This window comes from Gopherus flavomarginatus, chromosome 1 (genome assembly GCF_025201925.1).
Source record: "Gopherus flavomarginatus isolate rGopFla2 chromosome 1, rGopFla2.mat.asm, whole genome shotgun sequence".
In the NCBI taxonomy this organism is placed as follows: Eukaryota; Metazoa; Chordata; order Testudines; family Testudinidae; genus Gopherus; species Gopherus flavomarginatus.
In genome coordinates this window covers 119,593,535-119,616,782 of record NC_066617.1, presented here as the reverse complement: position 1 = coordinate 119,616,782, position 23,248 = coordinate 119,593,535, and the positions used below count along the sequence as shown (strand labels likewise).

At 41.8% G+C, this 23,248-nt stretch overlaps 4 protein-coding genes and 1 pseudogene across 10 annotated transcripts in view; 4 read left to right on the top strand and 1 right to left on the bottom strand.

The window, feature by feature from the left end:
• LOC127058850 (aldo-keto reductase family 1 member C3-like) overlaps positions 1–23,248 on the top strand; it is a 202,559-nt gene that overhangs the window by 5,585 nt on the left and 173,726 nt on the right. For 3 of the 6 annotated variants that reach the window (XM_050969252.1, XM_050969243.1, XM_050969282.1), the window contains exons 1-3: positions 4,528–4,618; positions 8,663–8,826; positions 10,216–10,332. The exons of 1 other annotated variant lie outside the window; for it this stretch is intronic. In XM_050969252.1, the coding sequence (XP_050825209.1) occupies positions 4,528–4,618; positions 8,663–8,826; positions 10,216–10,332 (372 nt within the window). Of the gene's footprint in view, positions 1–4,494; positions 4,619–8,662; positions 8,827–10,215; positions 10,333–11,135; positions 11,170–23,248 lie in introns of those variants that run through there. 2 more of the 6 variants (XM_050969293.1, XM_050969273.1) reach the window with 2 other exon arrangements.
• The window catches only part of LOC127058943 (aldo-keto reductase family 1 member B1-like), a 172,035-nt gene that overhangs the window by 49,632 nt on the left and 99,155 nt on the right, over positions 1–23,248 (bottom strand). The window lies entirely within an intron of this gene.
• The window catches only part of LOC127058826 (perilipin-3-like), a 159,033-nt pseudogene that overhangs the window by 57,637 nt on the left and 78,148 nt on the right, over positions 1–23,248 (top strand).
• The window catches only part of LOC127058910 (aldo-keto reductase family 1 member B1-like), a 171,845-nt gene that overhangs the window by 83,220 nt on the left and 65,377 nt on the right, over positions 1–23,248 (top strand). The window lies entirely within an intron of this gene.
• Positions 1–23,248, top strand: part of LOC127058892 (estradiol 17 beta-dehydrogenase 5-like) — a 164,544-nt gene that overhangs the window by 121,752 nt on the left and 19,544 nt on the right. The gene's annotated exons all lie outside the window — the stretch shown is intronic.

Here is a 23,248-nt window from a genome sequence, read left to right as displayed (position 1 = left end):
ATCTTGACAAACTGGAGAAATGGTCTGAATTAAATAGAATGAAATCCAATTAGGACAGATGGAAAGTACTACACTTGGGAAGGAATAATCCATTGCACAAGTACAAAATGGGAAATGACTGCCTAGGAAGGAGTACTGCAGAAAAGGATCTAGGGATTATAGTGGATCACAAACTAAATATGGGTAAACAATATAATATTGTTGCCAAAAAAAGCAAACATTCTGGGATTCATCAGCAGGAGTGTTGTAAGCAAGACACAAGAAGTAATTCTTCTACTCTGCTCAGTACTGATAAGACCTCAGCTTGAGTATTGTGTCCAGTTCTGGACACCACACTTCAGGAGGGATGTGGACAAATTGGAGAAAATCCTGAGGAGAGCAACAAAAAGGATTAAATGAAAGCCCCGGGGGAGTGGCAAATGGACAATGGGGAGGGAAAATATTGCCAAGTATGCTTCTGCAACTGCCCCTGCCAGCTACCAAGAGTTTGTCTTCATTCCCATTTATGGAGAAGAAGAGTAAGCAGCCAGGCTGTACCAATGGATGTCTGTAGATGGGAGGTATCTCAGGAATGGAGCAGCTCACAGGTGCTTTTGCAACAGTCCCTGCTAGGTAGCTGGGGTTCATTGTCACTCCCAGTTCAGGGGGGAAGAGTAAGGTTACATTTACACTTACTTTTAAAACCCACAGCATTGAGTCTGAGTCTGGGTCCAGAGGCTGACGTTTGTGCTACCGTGCTGAAAACAGTCGTGTAGACGTTGAGGCTCAGCCTGAGGCCCGAGCTCCGGCCCGAGCTCCAGCCCAAGCCATAATGTCTATGTTGCTGTTTTTAACACTCAGCCCTTGTCTGTAGACCCAGGCTCTGAGATTCCTGCAAGTTCTGCAGACATATCCTGAGTGGCCTGGCTGTGCAACTGAATGCTATGGTCATGGGCTGTATTTAAAAAAATTTAGTAGAAAGCATTGCACGTCTGCTCTTTGATAGGCCTGCAGTGTGTATTCCATTGTTCTAGCCATACAGTTGCATGTGGATATTTTATTAAAACTATTTTCTTTAGATTTGTGGTCCACCCCAAGTATTCGTTTAAAGATGTATATTAAAAAGGATCCTTTCACTATTCCTATCCTATTCTTTGCCTTGTTGCATTACTGGACTTATTTCAAGAAGAACATACTGCTCTGGGAGCCCAGAGCACACTGGTGATATCAAGAGCTCTACACTGTACATTTTAAATAGAAATTCAGAACAAGTTCTCTATTATGGTTCTAGATTACTGGGAAAGAATGAAGGTCTCTTTGTAATGCAGTTGGGTCTTGTTTCTGATTTTGATAAAAGTTTCTTATCTATGTTCCCATGCCAGTAGCTTAGGGCTGCTCAAATTTGTAATTCATAGGAGCAATTAAACAGTAGGCAATTCTCTTGTACTATTTTCAGATAATTTAATTTTTATTTGCTCCTTCTGAGTGTGAAAATTTAGTAACGTGATAAGTGTTAGTTCTAAAATGCTTTGTTAAAGGTTATACCAATTTTCTTAATTATATTTTGCTGGAAATGCTTTGCCCCCATTATAGAGTGACTGCTGAATTTGAAGGGAGATCTTTTGTACACGTTTAGCTGTAAACTACCTCATAGCATTTCCCAATTCCTCACTAAAGCCTAAAGTGTACCATGTTAATTCTCTCAAGCCTTTCTATTCCACAGACTTACAGGTTTGTCAGTTTACAGTCCAGGGAGATGATGCTGAGTGGCCTGACAGTGTCTACTACGACGGGAAAAAAGACGGTGGCGTGGAAGAGGTGAACCTCTCAACCACCCTGGAACGTCTGCAGCGGCGACAAATCAAGGAGCTGTGCACTAGCTTCGCCCCATTGTTCTCAGCCACCCCAGGACGGACTGAACGGGCATACCACTCCATTGATACAGGTAATGCTCACCCAATCAGAACCCCACCCTACCGAGTGTCTCCTCATGCCCAAGCTGCTATAGAACGGAAGATCCACAATATGCTACAAATGGGTATAATCCGCTCATCTACCAGTGCATGGGCATCTCCAGTGGTTCTGGTACCCAAACCAGATGGGGAAATACGCTTTTGCGTGGACTACCGTAAGCTAAATGCTGTAACTCGTCCGGACAACTATCCAATGCCACGTACCGATGAGCTATTGGAGAAGTTGGGACGTGCCCAGTTCATCTCTACAATAGACTTAACCAAGGGGTACTGGCAAGTACCGCTAGATGAACCTGCCAAGGAGAGGTCAGCCTTCGTCACCCATACGGGGGTGTATGAATTCAATGTCCTTCCTTTCGGCCTTCGAAATGCACCCGCCACCTTCCAGAGGCTGGTAGATGGTCTACTAGCTGGACTGGGAGAATTTGCAGTTGCCTACCTCGATAATGTGGCCATTTTTTCAGACTCCTGGCCCGAACACCTACTACACCTGGAAAAGGTCTTTGAGCGCATCAGGCAGGCCGAACTAACTGTTAAGGCCAAAAAGTGTCAAATAGGCCAAAACAGAGTGACTTACCTGGGGCACCAGGTGGGTCGAGGAACCATAAACCCCCTACAGGCCAAGGTGGATGCTATCCAAAAGTGGCCTGTCCCAAGGTCAAAAAAACAGGTCCAATCCTTCTTAGGCTTGGCCGGATACTACAGGCGATTTGTACCACACTACAGCCAAATCGCTGCCCCATTAACCGACCTGACCAAAAAGACCCAGCCAAATGCCGTTAAGTGAACTGATGAGTGTCAAAAGGCCTTTACCCAGCTTAAGGCGATGCTCATGTCTAACCCTGTGCTCAGGGCCCCAGACTTTGACAAGCCATTCCTAGTAACCACAGATGCATCTGAGCGTGGTATAGGAGCAGTGCTCATGCAGGAAGCAACAGATCACAACTTCCATCCTGTCGTGTTTCTCAGCAAGAAACTGTCTGCAAGGAAAAGTCACTGGTCAGTCAGTGAAAAGGAATGCTATGCCATTGTGTACGCCCTGGAAAAGCTACGCCCATATGTTTGGGGACGGCGGTTCCAACTACAAACTGACCATGCTGCACTAAAGTGGCTTCATACTGCCAAGGGGAACAACAAGAAACTTCTTCGTTGGAGTTTAGCTCTCCAAGATTTTGATTTTAAAATTCAGCACATCACAGAAGCTTCTAACAAAGTAGCTAATGCACTCTCCCGTAAAAGTTTCCAAAAATTCAGTAGTTAAAAAGTGTTCTTAAAATGTAAAAGTCTGTTAGTTATATACTTAGGGGTATATGTAAAGGTGCATGTGTTGTATTAATCTGTTTATTTTAAAGTTCTAGAAGGAAATCGCCGCCAGTGAGCTTCCCCACTGTCTGCAATTTGGGGGGCGTGTCATAAACAGATAGCTAAGGGTTAATGTCTCTTTCACCTGAAGCACCTGACCAGAGGACCAATCAGGAAACCGGATTTTTTCAACTCTGGGTGGAGGGAAGTTTGTGTCTGAGTCTTTGTCTGTCTGCCTGCTTTCTCTGAGCTTTTGAGAAGTATTTTCTACTTTCTAGTCTTCTGTTTCTAAGTGTAAGGACAAAGAGATCAGATAGTAAGTTATATGGTTTCTTTTCTTTGGTATTTGCATGAATATAAGTGCTGGAGTGCTTTGATTTGTATTCTTTTTGAATAAGGCTGTTTATTCAATATTCTTTTAAGAAATTGACCCTGTATTTTGTCATCTTAATACAAAGAGACCATTTGTATGTATTTTTTTCGTTCTTTTTTATATAAAGCTCTCTTTTAAGACCTGTTGGAGTTTTCTTTTCTGGGAAATTTCAGGAAAATTAAGTCTGTACTCACCAGGGAATTGGTGGGAGGAAGAAATCAGGGGGAAATCTGTGTGTGTTGAATTTGCTAGCCTGATTTTGCATTCCCTCTGGGGGAATAGGAAAGTGCTTTTGATTTCCAGGACTGGGAACGGAGAGGGGGAGTCACTCTGTTTGGATTCACAGAGCTTGTGTCTGTGTATCTCTCCAGGAGCACCTGGAGGGGGGAAGGGAAAAAGGATTATTTCCCTTTGTTGTGAGACTCAAGGGATTTGGGTCTTGGGGTCCCCAGGGAAGGTTTTTTCAGGGGGACCAGAGTGCCCCAAAACACTCTAATTTTTTGGGTGGTGGCAGCAAGTACCAGGTCCAAGCTGGTAACTAAGCTTGGAGGTTTTCATGCTAACCCCCATATTTTGGACGCTAAGGTCCAAATCTGGGACTAAGGTTATGACACATGGAAGCAGTATTAAGTCAATAAAGTTTGAGGAAAGAGACCGATCTTTGAACCTGTTGATAATGATAGTGTGTTATTCTGAGAACTTTGTCAGTTTGCATTTATATTTTTTTCCCTTTATGCCTGCTGGACAAAACTTGGCTATTCCTTTTAGTACACTTCATAGAAAAGTACAATTAAAATAGAAATTCATACTGTGTTTTCTTTCTGAAACTCTCACTGGCCCATGCAGCAGTGGTGCAAAATTTCAGCATTCAGAAAAGAATTGAGGAGATACTGTAAAGAGATGGAGTTTGACAAAGACTACTGTATTAAGATGAACGATGGGAACAAAATTCCTGCAGTGGGATTTGGTACCTATTCCCCTGATGCAGTAAGTAAATCTTTCGTGGCTTTCTTTGTCCGTAACCTGTTGATTAATATTGCTGGGCACTACTATAACCATTGCCTGTAGCGCTCCAGAAAGATCTGCAAGATGAGATCGCTGTATATCTAGTTTATAAAACTCTTGACAGTGTCTGGAAAGTGCTTTGGGAGTTTGAGAGAAACATGATGCCTGTATAGAAGTGTAAGAATATCATTATTCTGTGAGAAATGGTTTTTGTTTTTTATTATTTGAGTGAATCTCATGCTGATTCATGACTCCTTGACCTAGCTTTGCCAAAACATCTGATCGATAGCAATGCCAACCACTCACACCTTGAACCCCCACATGCATCTGTCAATTGACCTCTGTCCTAACCTCCAGCACCCAGATATGCTAGTCCAGAGCCACTATGTCACTACCCATGCATCTTTGCCCTGACAGCACTCCCTTTTCCAGTTTTCAGCCCGTATGTCTCTACCAATGCATTTTGATCCGAACCTCAACTAAATGGAAACCAATTTCTTTTAAAGAGAAGTTAGTTATTTTTACTTGTAGTGCTGCTCACTGAATTACACTGAGGGAAGGAAGATGAGAACATTTCCTATTTCTCCCTTCTCAACAGTCCTGCTACCTGCTCATCCCATTGTGGAGGGGACGAGTCTAGCGGTCAGAGCAGGGGACTTGGAGTCAGAAGATCTGATTCTGCCTCTGAGTCACTTATGTAACTTTTGGGCATCTTACTTGCCTCTTTGTGTTTTAGTGTCCTCAGTTTTGTAAAATTCTGATAATACCTGAATTGCCTCACTGGATTTAGCTCATAAGGATAACATTTTCAAAAACACCTAAAAGACTTAAAAGCCTACATCTCATTGAAAGGCACTTGGAAATGGCACTGCTTTTGAAGATTTTACTCTGAGTTCGTAAAATTGCATTTCGATTCTCAGATGGAAGGTGCTAAAATGTGCAATTTATTACATTTTTTTAAGTCTTTACTTATTTTTCGCTCCTTATTACTATCCATGACTTGGGGAGAATTAAGCCTGACTAAATACTGTGTTTAAAAAAATAAAAAGTAAAGGCCCCTCTGAAGAGGACAGCTGCATGTGGATCTCTTTCCTTCTACCTGGTACGTATCAGCCTCGTGGCACCATGGCATGTATAGTGTCCTAGGAATAAAGGGGAAGCATAGATGTTTTCTGTAGAGCTCAGTGTCTCAGCTCTTTCCAGTGAGTCCCTCTATTCAGCAGGAGTGATATGATCTCTCTCCTCTTCCTCCCCCCCGAAAAGGCCGTCTCCTAAAATATGACTTTCCTACACACTACAGTCTGTGTTGACTGCAGCTGTTCACTCAGGCCTGTTTCTCAGTGATACTAAGGCACCTTAGGACCCCCACTGCACTCAGCAGAGGTGATGCATGGGATTTGAGAACCATCAGCTGCTTCCTGCCAGGAACTAGTGGATTGGAAGCTGGTGGGAACCACCTGGCCAGCTCAAACCCTTGACTCTCCGCACTGTGGGAGCTGGGGCACTGTCTGGCTGCCCAGCAGCCCTCCCTGCCCTTCTCCCTGAGCCGGGCCACCTATGCACAGCCAGGGGCTCCCCGGGCAGGAAGGGTGGAACAGATCCGAGCTGACCTCCCAAATGAGCCCAGCAATGCGGTGCAGAGCCCAGCTGCCATGAGATACTCCCCAGGGTGCTCGCTCACTGTTGCCCTGGTGCTTCTGGCTCTGCTGCTTTTCCTCAGCCCAGAGGTGACACATGGGTCAATCAAATGCAACCCCTCCCCTCAAAACTTTAACTTGTGCCCACCCAGAGTTATGAATCATCTCTGACTGCCAGAGTGATGTAAAGAGTGTGATGTTGCACTCCATATGTTTTATGGAAATATGCTTATGAGTGTGAATATGATGTAACTGGAATATGCGTTATGCAAAAGGTCTCTTGTAAGGTATCATTACAAAAGTTATAACCTACTGAATATATTTCTATTTGTATGCAAGTATCATTCCTGTATCTGAAGCTAGAAATATGAAGTATAACTCTGAGGTCCTATTGTTATTATGCAAAGTGTGGGTCATTAATGGTGGTTTAGAATCTTGATGGCTCCCATTGACCAGAAATAACGAGTTGTAAATGGCCTTGGTTACTTGAAAGTCTTCCTGTGTACATGTGGGCCAGACAATGGGGACTAGAGGGTCTTACAGTGACATGTCACCGTGTCACCTGATACTGAAATCCATCTTAAATCTGATACTTTTCCATTTAGAAGGAGGGGTGGGGACCCAAAGAGACAAAATATTCCCACCTTGTGCAAAAGCTATAAAAGGGGGTGGAGCAGGACAAAGGGGGGGCCAGTCTTGAGAAAACCCCTGCTTACCACCTGAGATGTCTGCTGGAACTAACAAGGACTCTCCCAGGGGAAAGGATTGGGCCCAGACTAGGAAGGAGTCTAGTCTGTGAAAGAAGCTTGTTGGAACATTTCTGAGGGTGAGATATTACCTGTAATCAGTTTCTTAATGTATTAGGCTTAGACTTTATTTTGCTTGGTGACTTACTTTGTTCTTTCTGTTATTACTTGAAACCACTTAAATCCTACACTTTATACTTAATAAAATCACTTTTGTTTATTAATAAACCCAGAGTAAGTGATTAATACCTGGGGGAGCAAACAGCTGTGCCTATCTCTCCGTCAGTGATACAGAGTGTGAACAATTTGCAAACTTACCCTAAATAAGCTTTATACAGAGCAAAACGGATTTATTTGGGGTTTGGATCCAATTGGGGTCTGGGTGCTGGAGACAGGTAATCTGCTGAGCTGTTTTTAGTTAAAGTCTGCAGCTTTGGGGGCATGGCCCAGACCCTGGGTCTGTGTTGCCGTAGGCTAGCATGTCTGGCTCAACAAGGCAGGGTTCTGGAGTCCCAAGCTGACAGGGAAAATGGGCTGAGAGGTAATTTCAGCACGTCAGGTGACAGTCCAAGCGGATCTCTGTGACTGAACCCATCACAAAGGGGCCTTAGTGTAATGAGAATCAAGCCCACTTGTATTTATAAGGCCTGATTCTCCTTTCACTCTAGGTTTTATGCCATTGTAACTTCATTGACTTCAATGAGAGCAGATTTAGGCCCACAGGATAGATTCTCTTTCATATTGGGAGAGAAATTGTTCAACAAATTCCTAGATGAAGCTTGAAAATTAAATTTTAAAAAAGGCAAATAGGAAATCTGAAACCAATTTAGGAACTGGTCTTCTTTGCCCTTCTCTAGTACTCCCCAAGAAGTTCATTTGCCCCTCCTTTAAGTCTTGCTTATCATTATCTTTTTCTTTATCTGATTTATCTGCTAGGAAGCAGGGCTATTGTCAGACTTTTTTTAATCATTAATCTCAGCAGAGTCAATATGGACCTAGCTGGAAGAAAGCTGAGTCATTGTCAAGAACCAGCAAGGGTTCATAAAATCATAGTTCTCGCCAAACAGTTCTAATAGCTGCCTTTGTTACAACTATTCATGAAAGGAATGTGGTCCTGCCAAACCAAGAGTTCAAAACCATAAATTAGTTTTGGCAAAATCATGAGTTTGACTTACAAATCATGATATTAAAAAAAAAAAGTCAATAGCTCAGCCAGACTTGGGGTTCTAATCCACAGTGAATGCTAATATTAGATTCTAACAGCTCCTGTTTTCGGGGTCCTGTATTAATTGTCCTTTGAATCTTGTAAAAAGGAAAGCTGAAATAATGGGCCTGATTCTCTGTTGCCCTGAATTTTAATGAGTCATTTACTCCTGTGCACAGTGAGAGCAAGAAATACCTGCTATGTCTGAATAGTAGCTTTTTACACCTACGTTCCATTTACTTTGTTGTGGTGTAAATAATAACATAAGATGCAGGGCAACAAAGGATCGGACCTAGAATTCTTGAATTTCCTTTAAGGTAAATTCTAAATGTGCCACTCTACTTTGAAGTCTTTCTGATGGTGATCAAAGCTCTAGGTGACTGGTATAAAATATCCCTAATCCAGAGAGATTGACACGACACCTTCTTAACCGATAGGTTCAGAGAAAAGTAAATGCGAGGAGGCTGTAAAGGCGGCTATTGAAGTTGGCTTCCGCCATATTAATGGAGCCTTTGTATATGGGACTGAGGAGGAGGTTGGGCAAGCCATTCGCGAGAAGATTGCAGATGGAACTGTCAAAAGAGAGGACATATTTTACACAGGAAAAGTAAGTGGGTTTTGTTTTAACACCAGTATTTTTACCCTACTGCTTCCTGTGCTAATTATTTTTTCTAATTTATAAAGAATGGTGTAATCTCCTCAAGGCCAGTATTGAAAGGATTCCCTTTAGGGGAATATTATTCACGGATGTGGAAAATTGCTTTCTATACAAAGTTACAGGTTTGAGCACAAGGCTCATCTCTACATGTGTGAAAGTGAAGCTAAAATGGCCTCTTCATGCCCCGCAAAGTACAGATCACCAGACAGAACTTTTTTTTTAAGCCACAATGAGCCTTTCTAAGCTTCCTGTGCACAATGGTGACACTGCTTGAAAGTGTAGATTTCTTTTGAAAAGTGATTGTGTGAAAATGGCACCTTCTTAGTCAACCAACTTGTTCCCTGTGTGCATTCACAGTCCTATCTGTGTTTTCAGTGGAATTAAAAATAAGCTCTCATTCCTTTCAGCTCTATAGAAACAACATGGCTAAGGGAGAGTCAGGTGGATTTTATTCCTCCTCGGGTCTCATCAACAACATTTACTAATTTCCAATCAATAGCACTTCTACAAACCAATTAAAAGCAAGAGATTATCACTGAGAGCAAGATTTTTAGACATTAGGGTTGCAAAGGTGTCACTGAGCGTATAATTGGTTCTCTAGCATCTTTATTTCTGGAGGTGATGGACAAGAAGCAAAGAACCCAGCTTGATCCAGATTGAGTTTGTGGAGCTGTCAATTGGAAAAGCATACTTTTACTTGTAAATGGGGCACATTTGTATTGAATCGCTAAGAGTCAATATTTAACCTCAAAATCTCATTTTTACTGAGTCACTTTTCAGAGTAGAACCACGTAGTAAATGGAGATCAGATGGCAAAAAAAGTAGAAGGGGGTTCTTGGAGTGGGATTCTTTCCACATAAGAACTGACATCTTGTAAGAAATGGCATTTGTATGAACTCCCACCTCCTGGTACCCAGAGACAGACCAGAACTGTGTACAGAACTCAGTCACATACCAAGGAATATCTTCCATTCCATTCTTCCAAGGGCCACCTAATGAACTCGGACAACAGAGTGACTCCTAATAACCAAGGAGAACAAATTTAGCCAGAAAGATTTTAAACCTGAGTGTGGCCTCACATAGGGTTCCTGTACTGAGCAAGTGCATTTCTCACATCCTGGCTGTGTTTCAGCCCTAACTCTGCTTCTTCAGGAAACATTCACATCTCACTCTCATGTGAGGTGGTTGTGTGCAAAGATGCACAACACAACCCTTCTGCTAGAAAAGTAAAGCCAGTGGTATGCCATGAATAAGACAATTTAGAAAAGTGGTTTTTACAGAAAGACGAGAAAAAAGAGAACTTCTTCAGAAAGAACAGTTGTTTTTGAACCATTGCAGCTTGGGAGTACTTTTCACCGTCCTGAACTTGTGCGCAGCTGCCTGGAACAATTGCTGAAGAAACTTAAATTTGACTATCTTGATCTCTTCATTATCCATATCCCTGTCTCTCTAAAGGTAAACATTTTATGTACAAAATATACACAAGAAAACAAATGTTTGGTAGTATATGCATAGGCCAAAGCAGAGCTGTTTTTGAAAAAAGACTCGTAGTTCATCTAGTCATATGTCCAGCCTACAAAAGTAGCCTATGATGGATGCTCGAGGGAAAGGCAAAAGACAAAAAAAGAAAAAAAACTAATGCATGAGGCACACGCTATAATGCAAATTTTTGGGGGGCGGAGTGGTGTTCATATTGTGTCTCATTAGCAGTTGATATATAGTAATCATGTAGGTTAACAGTTTTATTCTTTTAATCCTTGCTATTAAAACATCATATGCTACCTGGGTTCACTCTATGCTGTTATATATATATATATAACAGCATAGAGTGAACCCAGGTAGCATATGATGTTTTAATAGCAAGGATTATATATATCTTAGTGCACTGACAAACTTTCAAACTGTCTGGAAAACTCTTTAAATTCAAATATACACTTAATGATCAAAAGCTAACGAGTTACTCTGAAAATTCACCAGTAATCTATAAACCTAATCTGAGGTTACTGTGATTTCTTTGGTGGGTGGGAGGGAGAAGTCTAATCAACTATAACCTCTTTACTTTGTCAGTGAAGATGTCATTTTGTCTGACACCATGTCATGATTTATCTGTACTATCTGTAGGCCCTAATTGCTTTCCACATGCATGCTTTGTTTTTACAGCGTATAAACACGATTTCTTATGAAAATAGTGTTTCGCTGAGCTCATTAATTTTCCAGTATTAACATTTATTGTCTTATTAACTCAAAATTATTCCTAGGCATCTAGGGTGAAATTTACTCATGGAACACAAGGTACGCTATATATCTCAGTCATATATAGGCCTTTTACTCAAAAGTGATATGTAGCTAAATTCCCTAGCTCAGTTTGACAATTTACAGAGGCTGCTCTGCCTCTAGAGAAGTAGGAAATTCAGTTCAGTTCAAGGTAGTTTTAATTCAAATGATATCAGTTTTGTTCTGGTGCTGCTGGAGTCTTCCATTAGGGACTTAAAAGAAAGGGAATTAATAAAATAAGATAGTTCTCAAATGTTACTGGTAGGGAAATTCTTCATGACTGGGCAATGATCCAGCTCTCAGTTTCTCATCCAAATATTTTTAGCTTGTGGGAATCCAAATGGTTTAGATAAAACCATTCTATTATTTTTACCAGCTTTAATGTTTGACACTTTCCCTCCTTCCCCACTACTCCTGGTTACAACTCCTTCCTTGGCCACAAAATAGTTAAAATCCACTTGTGTAAAAAAAATCACGACCAAGGGGGATTTTCCTTGTTTTTAAGCCTGCTCCAGATTTATCACCAATGGATGAAAAGGAAAACTCATTTTTGATATTGTAGATCTGCGTCAAACTTGGGAGGTGAGTGACATGAATGACACAGTGTTAATTAAAACCCCATCCAGTTTCCTTAGGTAGCCAGCTGACTGTTACCGGGACAGTGTTCAGAGTTCTATCTGTTTTTTAGTCCTATGACCTTTTTAGAGGGTTAGAGAGACTGTAATTGTTATGTATGTGGGAGGCTGGGATTGTTAGTAAGATATGGTCATGAACTGCCTATTGATAAAGTGCAACTTCACACCAGAAAGTAACTACGTATATAAAAATTACACCTTCACACTTAACAGATCTGACCCTTGTGTGTATTGAGCATCGCTGCTGCCAGCTTTAGCGACACAAATAAGTTTGGGCTGCTTTTTGCTCCAGTTAGCCTTGCAGCACCAACTAGTGATGCTCCTTCTTGTGAATCATCAACAGATTTTCCTACTAAAATCAAACCAGTGGCACCTGTGTTAATAAAATGATGATGTTGCTCAAGTGTCACTGAGGGCGTCATCTGAAGACGTTGGGGCTGCAGAGGTGTAGTTGAACTGTTCTTCGTAGTGATGATGCACAAGATGAGATGAGTCCAGCTCAATTGTCAGATTTCGGCCAGGTCTGCATACAGTTTTCATCCCACTTTAACTATTTCATTTAGGGGGGGCAATTTTTTTTTAACAAAATAGTTGAATTGGTGCAAGTCCTTGAGTGAAGGCAGTTTTACCAGTACAGTGGTACCTTGCACTGGGGTATTTTATTCCCCTAAATGTATGAGAATAAACTATACCATTACAGGCTTCTTTATAGCAGCATGATTGTACCCACTGGGAAAAATTATAACTTTCTGACACCCCCTTCAGCAAGAAGGAGCATCTCTCTTGTCTCAAATATCCTTTTCTAGATAAATACATTACTATAGATCTGGTTCAGAGTGCGGTGTATGGTCTTCTGCCTGTACCCTTAGTTGTAGGGGTATAAAATAGTCTAAATGAAGAAAAGCGCACAGTAAGTCTACAGCCCTCAAAAAAGGCCAGGTTCCTGCAGTCTCTCACAGAGTGAAGATTTACAGTCCCTTGGCAAGAGACCTGGACTTCTTGTCCCCTATGTGCCCAAGCAACCAAGGCAAAGTCCCAGGGCTCCAAAAAGAGAAGTATAGAAAAGCCAGTCCCTCTACTTCCTTAGAGGGCCCAAGAGGTCAGTGCACTCAAGCAATTTCCCCAGGAAACAACCCCTGTCCTCTGGGGAGCTCTAGCTCTGCTTTCACCAGATTCCTCCTTAGACTAAACCAGTATCCTCTCTTTTAAATACTTGCCATTAGCCAGGCTTGACAAACTTCATAGGTGCGATGGATTGTGCCCAGAGAAGCTCTTTAACCCTTTCTGACTGCTGTGGGAGCTTCCCCATCATACTAGGAGAGTCAGACTGATATAGTTAAAGCAGCACAATAATTGTGCATAGACCAGACCTTCAATGAGTGTTCAGAGCTGCAAGTTAAATGAAATGTATTTTCACTAGTAAACTGAGCAGATCTGAGGGGGAAATCACTGAGTGAGAGACAACAAACAGGAAACCTCACATGCCTTTTTTACAGATTCACTTTGTAGAGCAGAACCGCACTTAGAGATGCTTTGGCCTTCCCTGGTCTTAGGACAGGGATATTGTCAGGGACAGAATCGTAGTCTGGGCTTTACATGTGGTGATTTCCACAGAGGAGGGATGAAATATTCTGCCCTAGAGTCATTCAAGATGAGGACTCCATAAGATCCCTAATTCTTTAGCTTATGCTTTGTGAGTAGGTCAGCATTGCAGCTTATTAGTGGGCCAGCCTGTCAACATTGAAGAACTAGGTTCAAAGTCTATCCATGTTTACCCACATTACAAAGTCCACCACTCAGTTTATTACCATTGGTGCTTCTATATCAAGAGAGACCAGAAATGAAATACAAAGGGGCATTAGGTTAGAATCGAGGTGCATTGGTAGAGCTTTGGGGGTTCTAATTATCCACTCTCCCTGGTTCTAACTGGTGCTATTGGTTCCTCATTTTCATGAGTACTAACTTAACTCCCTCATTTAAGAAGAAAAAGCTAAAACTTCTCCTGTGATATGTGCTTTCCCTTCAGTGGACTCTAGCAAGCTTTTTCTATTAAATGTAAAAAGTAAACCGAATTTACAATATCTGTTTTTATAGCACTGCTTCTGATCTGAGATTATGTAGTCATTTCCTGGTGTACATCAGATACCACAGTACGGCTACTATCAGTAAATACAGACATTCTAATGGTGACCACTACACTTGTCCATCTCCTTCAGCATTTCTTGTGTTTCCCCCTTAATTTTCATTCTGAATTTTTTTGTGCTATAGAGCTTTTAAACTGGTGTTCATAGTCCCATACTTATGTGATACCCTTATTTCTGTATTGTTCACTAGCAGTGATTGGCTATTGCTATGTCTCTGAATTCTTTATGTATGAAGAATAAATAGAGATGAAGCTATGGAGAGAGGTGGTGGCCAGATTGTCTGTCTACTTTCTACTGGGGGAAAAGATTACTTTGGAGCGAGATCTAATGCCTAAGTGAACGGTTGGAAAATGATTGTCTCTAAATCAGAGTTTCTTTCTAGAACAAATCTAACTTCCCCTACTGTATGTGTAGTAATATTTTGTTGGACTAATTTTATATAGAGTGGGCCCAGTTGAGTCTAATTTTTGTAGTCTCTCAGAAATTATACTTTTACCCATAGTGATAATGGAACTGGCCATTGTTGTGTTTCCCAGGCCATGGAGGCATGTAAAGACGCAGGCTTGGTGAAGTCCATTGGAGTGTCCAACTTCAACATCAGACAGCTGGAGATGATCCTGAACAAACCAGGGCTCAAGTACAAACCTGTTCTCAACCAAGTAAAACGCTGACCTTTGGGTAGAGACCTAAAAGTGTTGAGTTAGAAGAAATTCAGATCTTGTGGTCAGTGAAGAGTTTCATTTACGGGGGGAGCTAATGTCCATCCTTTCTTTTAAATCAAAAGGGAAACTTCCTTATTGCTCCACTTCAAGTAGACAAAAGCCACAACAGTTAGACCCTGATACTGAACTCCTCAGAATTTGTGGGTGTTGCTGATGTTAAAGACAGGGGCCATTATCAGCTACAGGTTCAGATTCAGGTTCTGAAAAAAAAGAATAGTTCAATGTTGTTTGGAACAAGGGCCTTGTTTGTGCCCATCACTGAAATGATAAACTTATACATATCAAGAAAGAATGAAGCAGAAAATACCCATAAAGGAAACAGTCTCTGAGAGAGGCAGGAGAAAGATAAGCTCTGTACATCCAGAGATCCTCATTCCACCGCTATGGGAATAGACTTTCATAGCAGCAGCCTTTCTGTGCTTGGAACGTGAGGATGTTTTGTTACCAAGTTGTCCAAACTCATACTTGGAAATGTGGCTTTCAGGCAGTAGGCTCAGAGAGAGAGGATTCAGATGGATTATGTTGTTTTCTTATCCATTTTCCTACCCTTCACATAGATACCTAGATGTATTCCATACATGCTGGATAAAGAGGAAGAACTAAGTTATAAATGATAAACAAAATAACGCAGGATATGCACAGTATCCCATAGTCAGTTTTTGAAAGTCATTTTGCCTCTCAACAAATTTTTTTTTCAAACTTGGCATAGAACAAGTTCTGTATGGAGGATACTATATAGGTAGGAGGTAACTTTAAATTTTTAAATCTAAACTGTTTTAAATTTCATTATTAAAATATGCACGGGGAAAAATGTCTTATCTGGTGAAAAACAGTTGGACAACTCAAAAATGACTGAACTGATGATGTTTAAATTCCCTCTCCCAACTCAAAAATCATTTGAGAGTTGAGACCAAGCATGAGAAATTTGGACCAGGAGATCTCTTTGGGAAACTTCTCAGCCATTGAAAATAAGGGCTTAGAATCAGAGTGCCATCTCATCCATAACTGACCCCAGTACAGACCCACAGAACATCCATAAGTAACAAACTCAGTCTCTCTCTCTCCAACTAATGGTCATTGCTTTAATGGCAGTGTTAGTCCAGGCAATGATTCTGATCCATGTCCTAGCTATGTAACAATACACGATGGGCCAAAATTAGTATCGAAACTGAGGTTTCAGTGGGACTAGACACATGAGTAAGACAAGCAGGACTTGGTTCTGACAATCCTTATTAAGCCTATTCTCCCACAACGTGGCTTGGCTTCTGTCCTTTACTAGACAAACTGTTGCTTGGGATTTATCAGCTAAACTGCACTGCCAGGCTGTACTTTAATTGAAGGATATTTGATATTTTACTATACTGTGCCCTGTTGACATAATGTCTAATGTTTCTTTTGTCTGACTGCTGCTTATATGATCTGAAGTCTTAATTTTGGGTTGCGGGTTGATTCTGCAGGTTGAATGTCACCCTTACTTCAACCAAAGCAAACTGCTGGCCTTCTGCAAATCCAAGGATATCCTCCTCGAAGCCTATTGTGCTCTGGGCTCACAGAGAGACAAGATGTGGTAAGGAAAGAAACTGGACTGTGCTCCCAGGTTTAGAACCTCAAAAATGGGTTAGAGGGTATTTTCCCCCCCTTCCATCTTCAAAGTATCTGGTATTTCTAAAGTTATAGAATAAAAATGAGAGCTGGAGAAGATCCAGTAGGTTATTTTCAGATTGTACAGGCATTGTCCTCACTAGACTGAGATGACTGCATTCCTCATCCCAGAAATGCTCCCTGTTTCTCTATTTTCCTCGTAGGCTAGACCAAAGCACCCCATTTCTGCTGGAGGACCCAGTAATGGGTGCAATTGCCAAAAAGTACAACCGAAGCCCCACTCTAGTAGCCCTGCACTACCAGCTGCAGCCTGGTCTCGTGGTCCTCTTTAAGAGCTTCACCAGAAAGCGTATTGAAGAAAACTTCCAGGTAAAACAGGAGGGGAGAGAGAAGATGATGAGGGAGACACCCCTGAGATGTGCAGATTTAGATGGGACACCATAGAGGGCTGAGAACTTTTGTGTCCTTGTACAGTATGGCACTCCAGGATCCTGCCTGAGGCAGGTTCTCTCTTCTTAGAGAAGGCTTTTGCCACTTTACTGTTTGAACTGTGTAACTTGGCACCTACTAGAGAACAAATAATAATATGGGGGAAGAAAACCCGGGAGTCCTCCTTGTCTCTCCCAAAGGAAATATTTTGAGGGAGCAACTGATTTGTGGAGCCCTTTCCAAAATGACTAATGTTACTCTTGATATAAGATGGGAATATAGGCCCCTCTGAGCATTAGAAAGACAAATGATCTTCCAGTAGGAGCGTGCCCCTTTCCTGCCCTCAGCCTCTTGCCTAGACGGTGGGTCCTCTTCAAACTCTCATCTGTCCTCCCCTGCCCATTTTAGTCCAGAATTTGATACATCCCAGGTAAATCAGGGTATAGCCTCCCTTGATCTATTTTCCATACCCAAGGAACAAACCTTACAATATCACACTGACGGATTTATTCTAGATTAAGGTGAAGACAAACCAAGAAAGAACCTCTGTGTAAGACAGCACAGTGTGTATCTCCTCTGTAAGCAGCCATTTATATCTCAAAGTGGCAGCTGCCTCTACAGACAGCAGATTGCTAAAAGTTCAAAGGTGAAATACACAGAAAATAAAATCACAACAGTTACATAGCTAGATAACCTTCACCTCTGAAATATATAAAATACAGTGGAAAGAGGAGGCTCAGATTAATATACCTATTTCATTTCTTTTCACTTTACATGGGCCTTGTGCTTCTGTAAATGCACATACATCCCACTATTAGAAGGGCTATGCCCGCAGGAATAATCAGTGTTTGATCCTGTCTTCTGTGTCAGGTTTTTTACTTCCAGCTCTTAGAGGAGGACATGAAAACCATTGATGGGCTGAACAAAAACCTTTGCTACCTGCACTTAATACAGTGAGTCACGCTACCTTGTATTTTAGTACTCTGTGGAGAGGTGGGAGAAAGGCAGCAGTGGTCCCCCCACAAAGAAATAAGGTTTTGAGTTATCCTGATCCTCGTGATCACAAAGGATGTACTTAGGATCATAGCTATTAGAACTGGAATGGAGTCATAGACTTTAAGCCCAGAAGGGATGACCATTTAGTCTGACTTCCTGTATATCACAGGCTATCCACACCACCCACTTGCTGAACCCAACAACCAAAATCAGACCAAAGCATTACAGCCCACAGGAGCCCAGGATACAAAGTCGGTGAGATAATATCTTTTATTGGACCAACTTCTGTTGATAAACAAGCTTACACAGAGAGCTTTTCTTCATATCTGGGAAACAAATCACAACTAAATACAAGGTGGAACAGATTTTTTGACGTAAGTAGTTAACACACATTTCAAGGGGCCATTCAAGGTTACACCCCTTCAACACCCTTCCATTCATAGGGGGAAAGAAAAGAGGGGAAGGCAGCTGAGGGAAGTGTAAACAGATTATTGTAATCCATAAATCCAGAGTCTCTTTTCAGTCCATGATTTTAAGTGACTAACAAAGTTATGAAGTTAAGCTCCAAGGTTCATATTTCGAAATTATTATGCAGGTTTCTTTTGAGGATGAGGACTGATAGGTTTGTTAAGTGTTCAGCCACAGGTGATAGGGTGTTTTTGTATTATCTCTTTCCTGGGTGACTTCATCTGGGAATTTAGTGATTGTCTGGTTTCACCCATATAGTTCTTACTAGGTCATTTAGTGCACTGGATGAGGTTTACCACATGTTGTGATAGGCATGTGTAGGATCCAGGGATCTTGAAAAGTGCATTGGGGGTGGGGGAGGGTGGATCCCTGTACCAGTGGCAGGATTGCATGTTAATCCGGCAGGGTCTGGTGCCACTTTGAGTTTCTTTTTCCTGGTCTGTTGGGAGTTGCTTCTGGTGATGAGATTAGGGGGCGTGTTTGGAGGCCAGAAGAGAGGAGTTCAGCTCATCAGAAGCAAGCTGCCTACAGACCAGATTCTGTCCCTCTGACCCACAGAAGTTGGTTCAATAGAAAATATTACCTCACCCACTTTGTCTCTCTAATATCCTGTGACCGACAAGACTGTAACAACATTGCACACAGGAGACTAGAAAACTATGTGCCACAGGCAGTGAATATGAGAGACTGAGGTGCACCAGTGCCCGAGGCCCCCACAATGACAGCATTTGGCCCATTATCCCAACACATTCCTAGTAGTCATTTATCTCGTTTAGCCTTGCTCAGTTTCAAGGCAAAATAACAACTTCCCTTGGATGCCAATGTCATTGTGTCATCCTCCTAAGGGCTATAAATGTTTCCAATGTTCTGGAAACTCTGGGATTAGTCCAGGGCCCCTCTAGGGTATTTGTTGTGTTCTAGAGGCATCAGCATAGGAATCTCTCTGGTGCTGAAGAACCCACAGAGCAAGGTCCTGTGCCATACCCTCCAAGATGTTGGCACAGGGGATTCGCTGAAGGCACTTCTGAGGAGCGAGTGTGGCCAGAGTGCTGCTGTGCTCCAGCAATCCCCAGATAGCAGAGAGCACCTTAGGAATTAGTTCAAGGATCAGAGAGTTGCAAATTTGTCCTTTTGTGGATACACTCTTCTTCCCTCCCCCACCCACCCCCCAGCTCTGCATAGTGCCGAAGGGTGCAAGGAGTTCAGTTCTCAGCTGTACCCAAATAACCCTGATCTTTGCAGAAGTTTGGGTCTAGATTAAACATTCGTTGATCTGGGTGGCCTTTACATCTGCAATGGGCTAAACCAAAACACACCCAAATTTTGGATCCAGATCGGGAACTTAACTTTACAGTTTCGGCCTCTCTGTATTATAAAGACAATTTTTCCCGCTTCTTAAAAGCCAACTATTATTTGTTCTAGCCTCACTATTTACTGAGAATAATCATCTTTTGTAACAACCTTCTGCCATAGGCAGTCACAGACAGTTATGAGACCATTCTGTCATGTTTTCTCCAAGCTTTATTAAATTCCAGGTGAACACGGGTATTAGTTATAATAAACTGTGCTGTAATGCAGTGTCCTCTCAGTAGAGACTATACATCAGCGCACTCGTGCTGAGATAGTACAGTGATGAGCCTAAAGAAAACCCTAAAATAAATAGATACCATTCCATGTCTTCTCTTTGAGATTCCTGTGTTTTGCACTCAGATGGCCTAGTAATGCAATTACATGGGGATATTTAAGAACTGTTTTCTTTTTAGACTTGTGGATCACCCTCAGTTTCCATTTAAAGATGAATAATGGAAAGGATACTTTCAGTGTTCCTGATTTTATTTCGCATGTGAGGAATCAGACATACATTTCATCTCCTTGCCCCATTCCAGTGATTAGTCCCAGAGAAGCACCCTGTTCTGGAAGCCCACCTTCTGCTGGTGATATCAAGAGATCTACACTGTACATTTAAACTGAAATTCAAAACAACTCAGTCTCTGAATGGAATTGTTCTGGATTGCTAATGGGGAAAAAATAAAGGTGTCTGTGTAATGCACTTATTGAGTCTAGTCTCTATTCTCTAATAATTGTTTCTTTTCTTCATTCTCAGAGGCAGCAGACCCAAGCCCCTTAGAAGTGCTCTGGGTGAGGTGCTGTACGTCCCCAAAGTGTGGTTGGCTGAGCTAGCTTGAAAAATGGTAGGGTCTGTCCAATTTGGTGGGCATTGATGTCACTCAGCAGCTTGCAGCAGCTTGACTGCTCCCTCAGTCGCCAGGCCTCAGTAAATAAAAGTAATACTCAAGAGCTGTATTTGCTCACTGGCTCAAGCAGGAGTGAAGCAATGTTACAAGCTTCAAGAAAGACAATGGAGCTCTACAAAGATATGTCCATGGAGATGAACAATGGGCACAGAAGTCCTGTGGTCAGATTCAGTATCTATGCACCTTTTACAGATTATTCCAGAATAGGAAGTTTGTGTTTGTTGTATGAAGTTTGGTGCTATGCATGAAAATGAGCAACTGACAGCACTAAGATCTAGAGAGTGAGAGTAGGCACTGTACAGTTTCCTCCACAGAACTCTCCATCCCAGCATGCAGCACTTTCTGCAGTTCCAACTATGGGCCCCATGCAGGTCTGCAATGAACTTCAGCTTTGACATGCAGTCTGGTTAGCTGTTCCATTCATGGGCCCACATGCCTCTCTGCAATACGCCTCAGTCCTGACCTGCTGCTTCCTTTGCTATTCCAGTTCTTCCCTCATTTAACTGGCAATTGTTCTATACCGGGTAGTTTTTATACACACGTGAAGGTTTTCTATACTGCGATATTTGTAAAGAAAAGGAGGCAACGCAGCTTATCTTTGTTCATCCAGCTATTTGTTCACAGCTTGTTCTCTGTTGTGTTATATCTTCTAAGTGCCTGTCTGACTCTAAAAATATGTTCACAACTCCAGCTCCTACTGCTGTTTTTGGGAGACCATTCCACACCTGAATTCCACATGCTGTGCTTAAAGGCGTGTCTCCACGTCTTTCAGATCCTTTCGGAGCTTTAGTTCGTGGCCCATTGTTTCTTACCCTATTTACCTTGAGCAATTTTGTTGCATCTGCTTTCCCTGGGCCATTCGAAATGTTAGACCCCTCAATCAGGAAATGTGCCCTCAGCATTACCCTGTATTTCTGGAAGAACCCTCCAACGATAATACTAAGCTGATGACACTTTTTGTAAGCAGGCAGAAGAACTAGGTGATCTTATTGGCAACTTAATAACTACTTACAGTCTAACAGCAGTGCCCTTTTTTCACTAGCTCATTCACTCTCTTATTGTGTAGTACGTGTTCTGTGCCAGATAAACAATAAATGTGCTGACATCATTCAAAACTATATTTGCTTCATGGGGTGAGCAAACAAAGACTGACCTTGAAAGGAATAGAGGACTTAGGTAATGGGATACAAAGCCTTTTATCTCTTCGTCATTCACTGGTTCAGAGGCCACTCAGATTAGTAGTAACTAAAAATCACTATGTTGTACTTACAGTACACACAGCTCTCACCCATTGATCCCAAGCACTTTGCAATGGAAGGTAAGTGTCACTATCCTAATGTTATACATGGGGAACAGCAATAAAGAACTTGCCCAAGGTCACCCATCAAGACCCAAATCTTGAAATCAGATCAGCATAGGCAGGCTCTTGAGCCCATGCAGAATCCCTCTGATGTCACGCTCACTCATGTCCTTACTCGCTCAACTAGCCGCATGGACTTCAGTAAGATTACTTGTGTGAATAAGGTTTGCAAGAACAGGCCCTTCATTTTCAAATGCATTGCAGTCAACCAGTGTGGGTCAAACCTTGAGCTCCTTACTCGATTGCTTGAAGGACTGAATAACCGAACTCTCATTGACTCAGATAAATAAGGACCTGAGGCCTTGACTCATTTATTATCAGTGCTCCAGTGGTTCAACTTGTGATACTCTCTGCTGTACATCAAGAGCTGCTGAAATCAATGGAGGTTGCACTGGTGTAAATGAGGACAGAACTTGTCCCCCCCACACACACTTTTGGATAATTTGGTGATTTAGTAACTCTTACAGAGTCCGTTTTCAGATTAGAACCACACTACCTAGTTCCGTATTTGTCTTTCAGGTGATTTCAAGAATAAATGTGTTCAGTTTACAACTGAAAAGATGTATTTTCTGACTGCTAGCCCTGCAAAATTAAGCTTCCACCTAAGAGCAAGCTGTGTTCTTTTCTTGGGTATCATCGTCAGTAAAAGGGTTGTGAAAGCCAAGTTCTGCTCTCAGTAACACCTGAGCCATCCCATTATCTTTAATAGTCAGACAGAGATTGGCCTATAGAATTTGATAGGGATAAAAGTAATATTCTATAGACATTCAAACGAGTTCTCTATACAGTCTCTACTATTGATCACTTTTCTGAAGCATTTTTAAACCAATCTGAGACTTCATTAGAGAATTACTACTGCTCTATAGACTTTTTTTAGATTGGTTTAAAAATTCTGTAGAACTATGGTCATTGTCTATTAAATTCTGTAGGACTTTTCCATAATGGAAAACCTTACTTTTTTCACTAACGTAAGCAGAGGTGAGTGTCAGAGTAAGAAGGTGACATTTTTACGCAGTCACTTTTCATACCAGAACCACACTTTAAAATATCATCCCTGAGCCAGACATGTTGATGCTTTTTGTCTTTCTGTTTTTAATTCATAGGTTCCAAAAAAGTAAGTGTGAGGAGGCTGTAAAGGTGGCTATTGAAGTTGGCCACTGCCATACAGATGGAGCTTATTTCTGTGAGAATGAGAAGGAGGTTGGGTGAGCCATTCGAGAGAAGATTGCAGATGGAATGGCCAAAAGAGAGGGAAATATTTTACCCAGGAAAGGTAAGTTGGTTTTGTTCTAAATCCCATCACTTGCTCTCTGCTTCTTTCTGTGCTGCTTTTCAGCAGCAAGAAAACAGTGACTTCAGTGAGGGGGTAAGTACAAGTTGTAGCAGGCTGACAGGATTTGCCTGAAACACCCTTCTTGTTACCAGGTGCTAATCCTGTGGGGAAAGTGTTATATACATTAGCACCAGCTGGAGCTTTAGCAGGCTT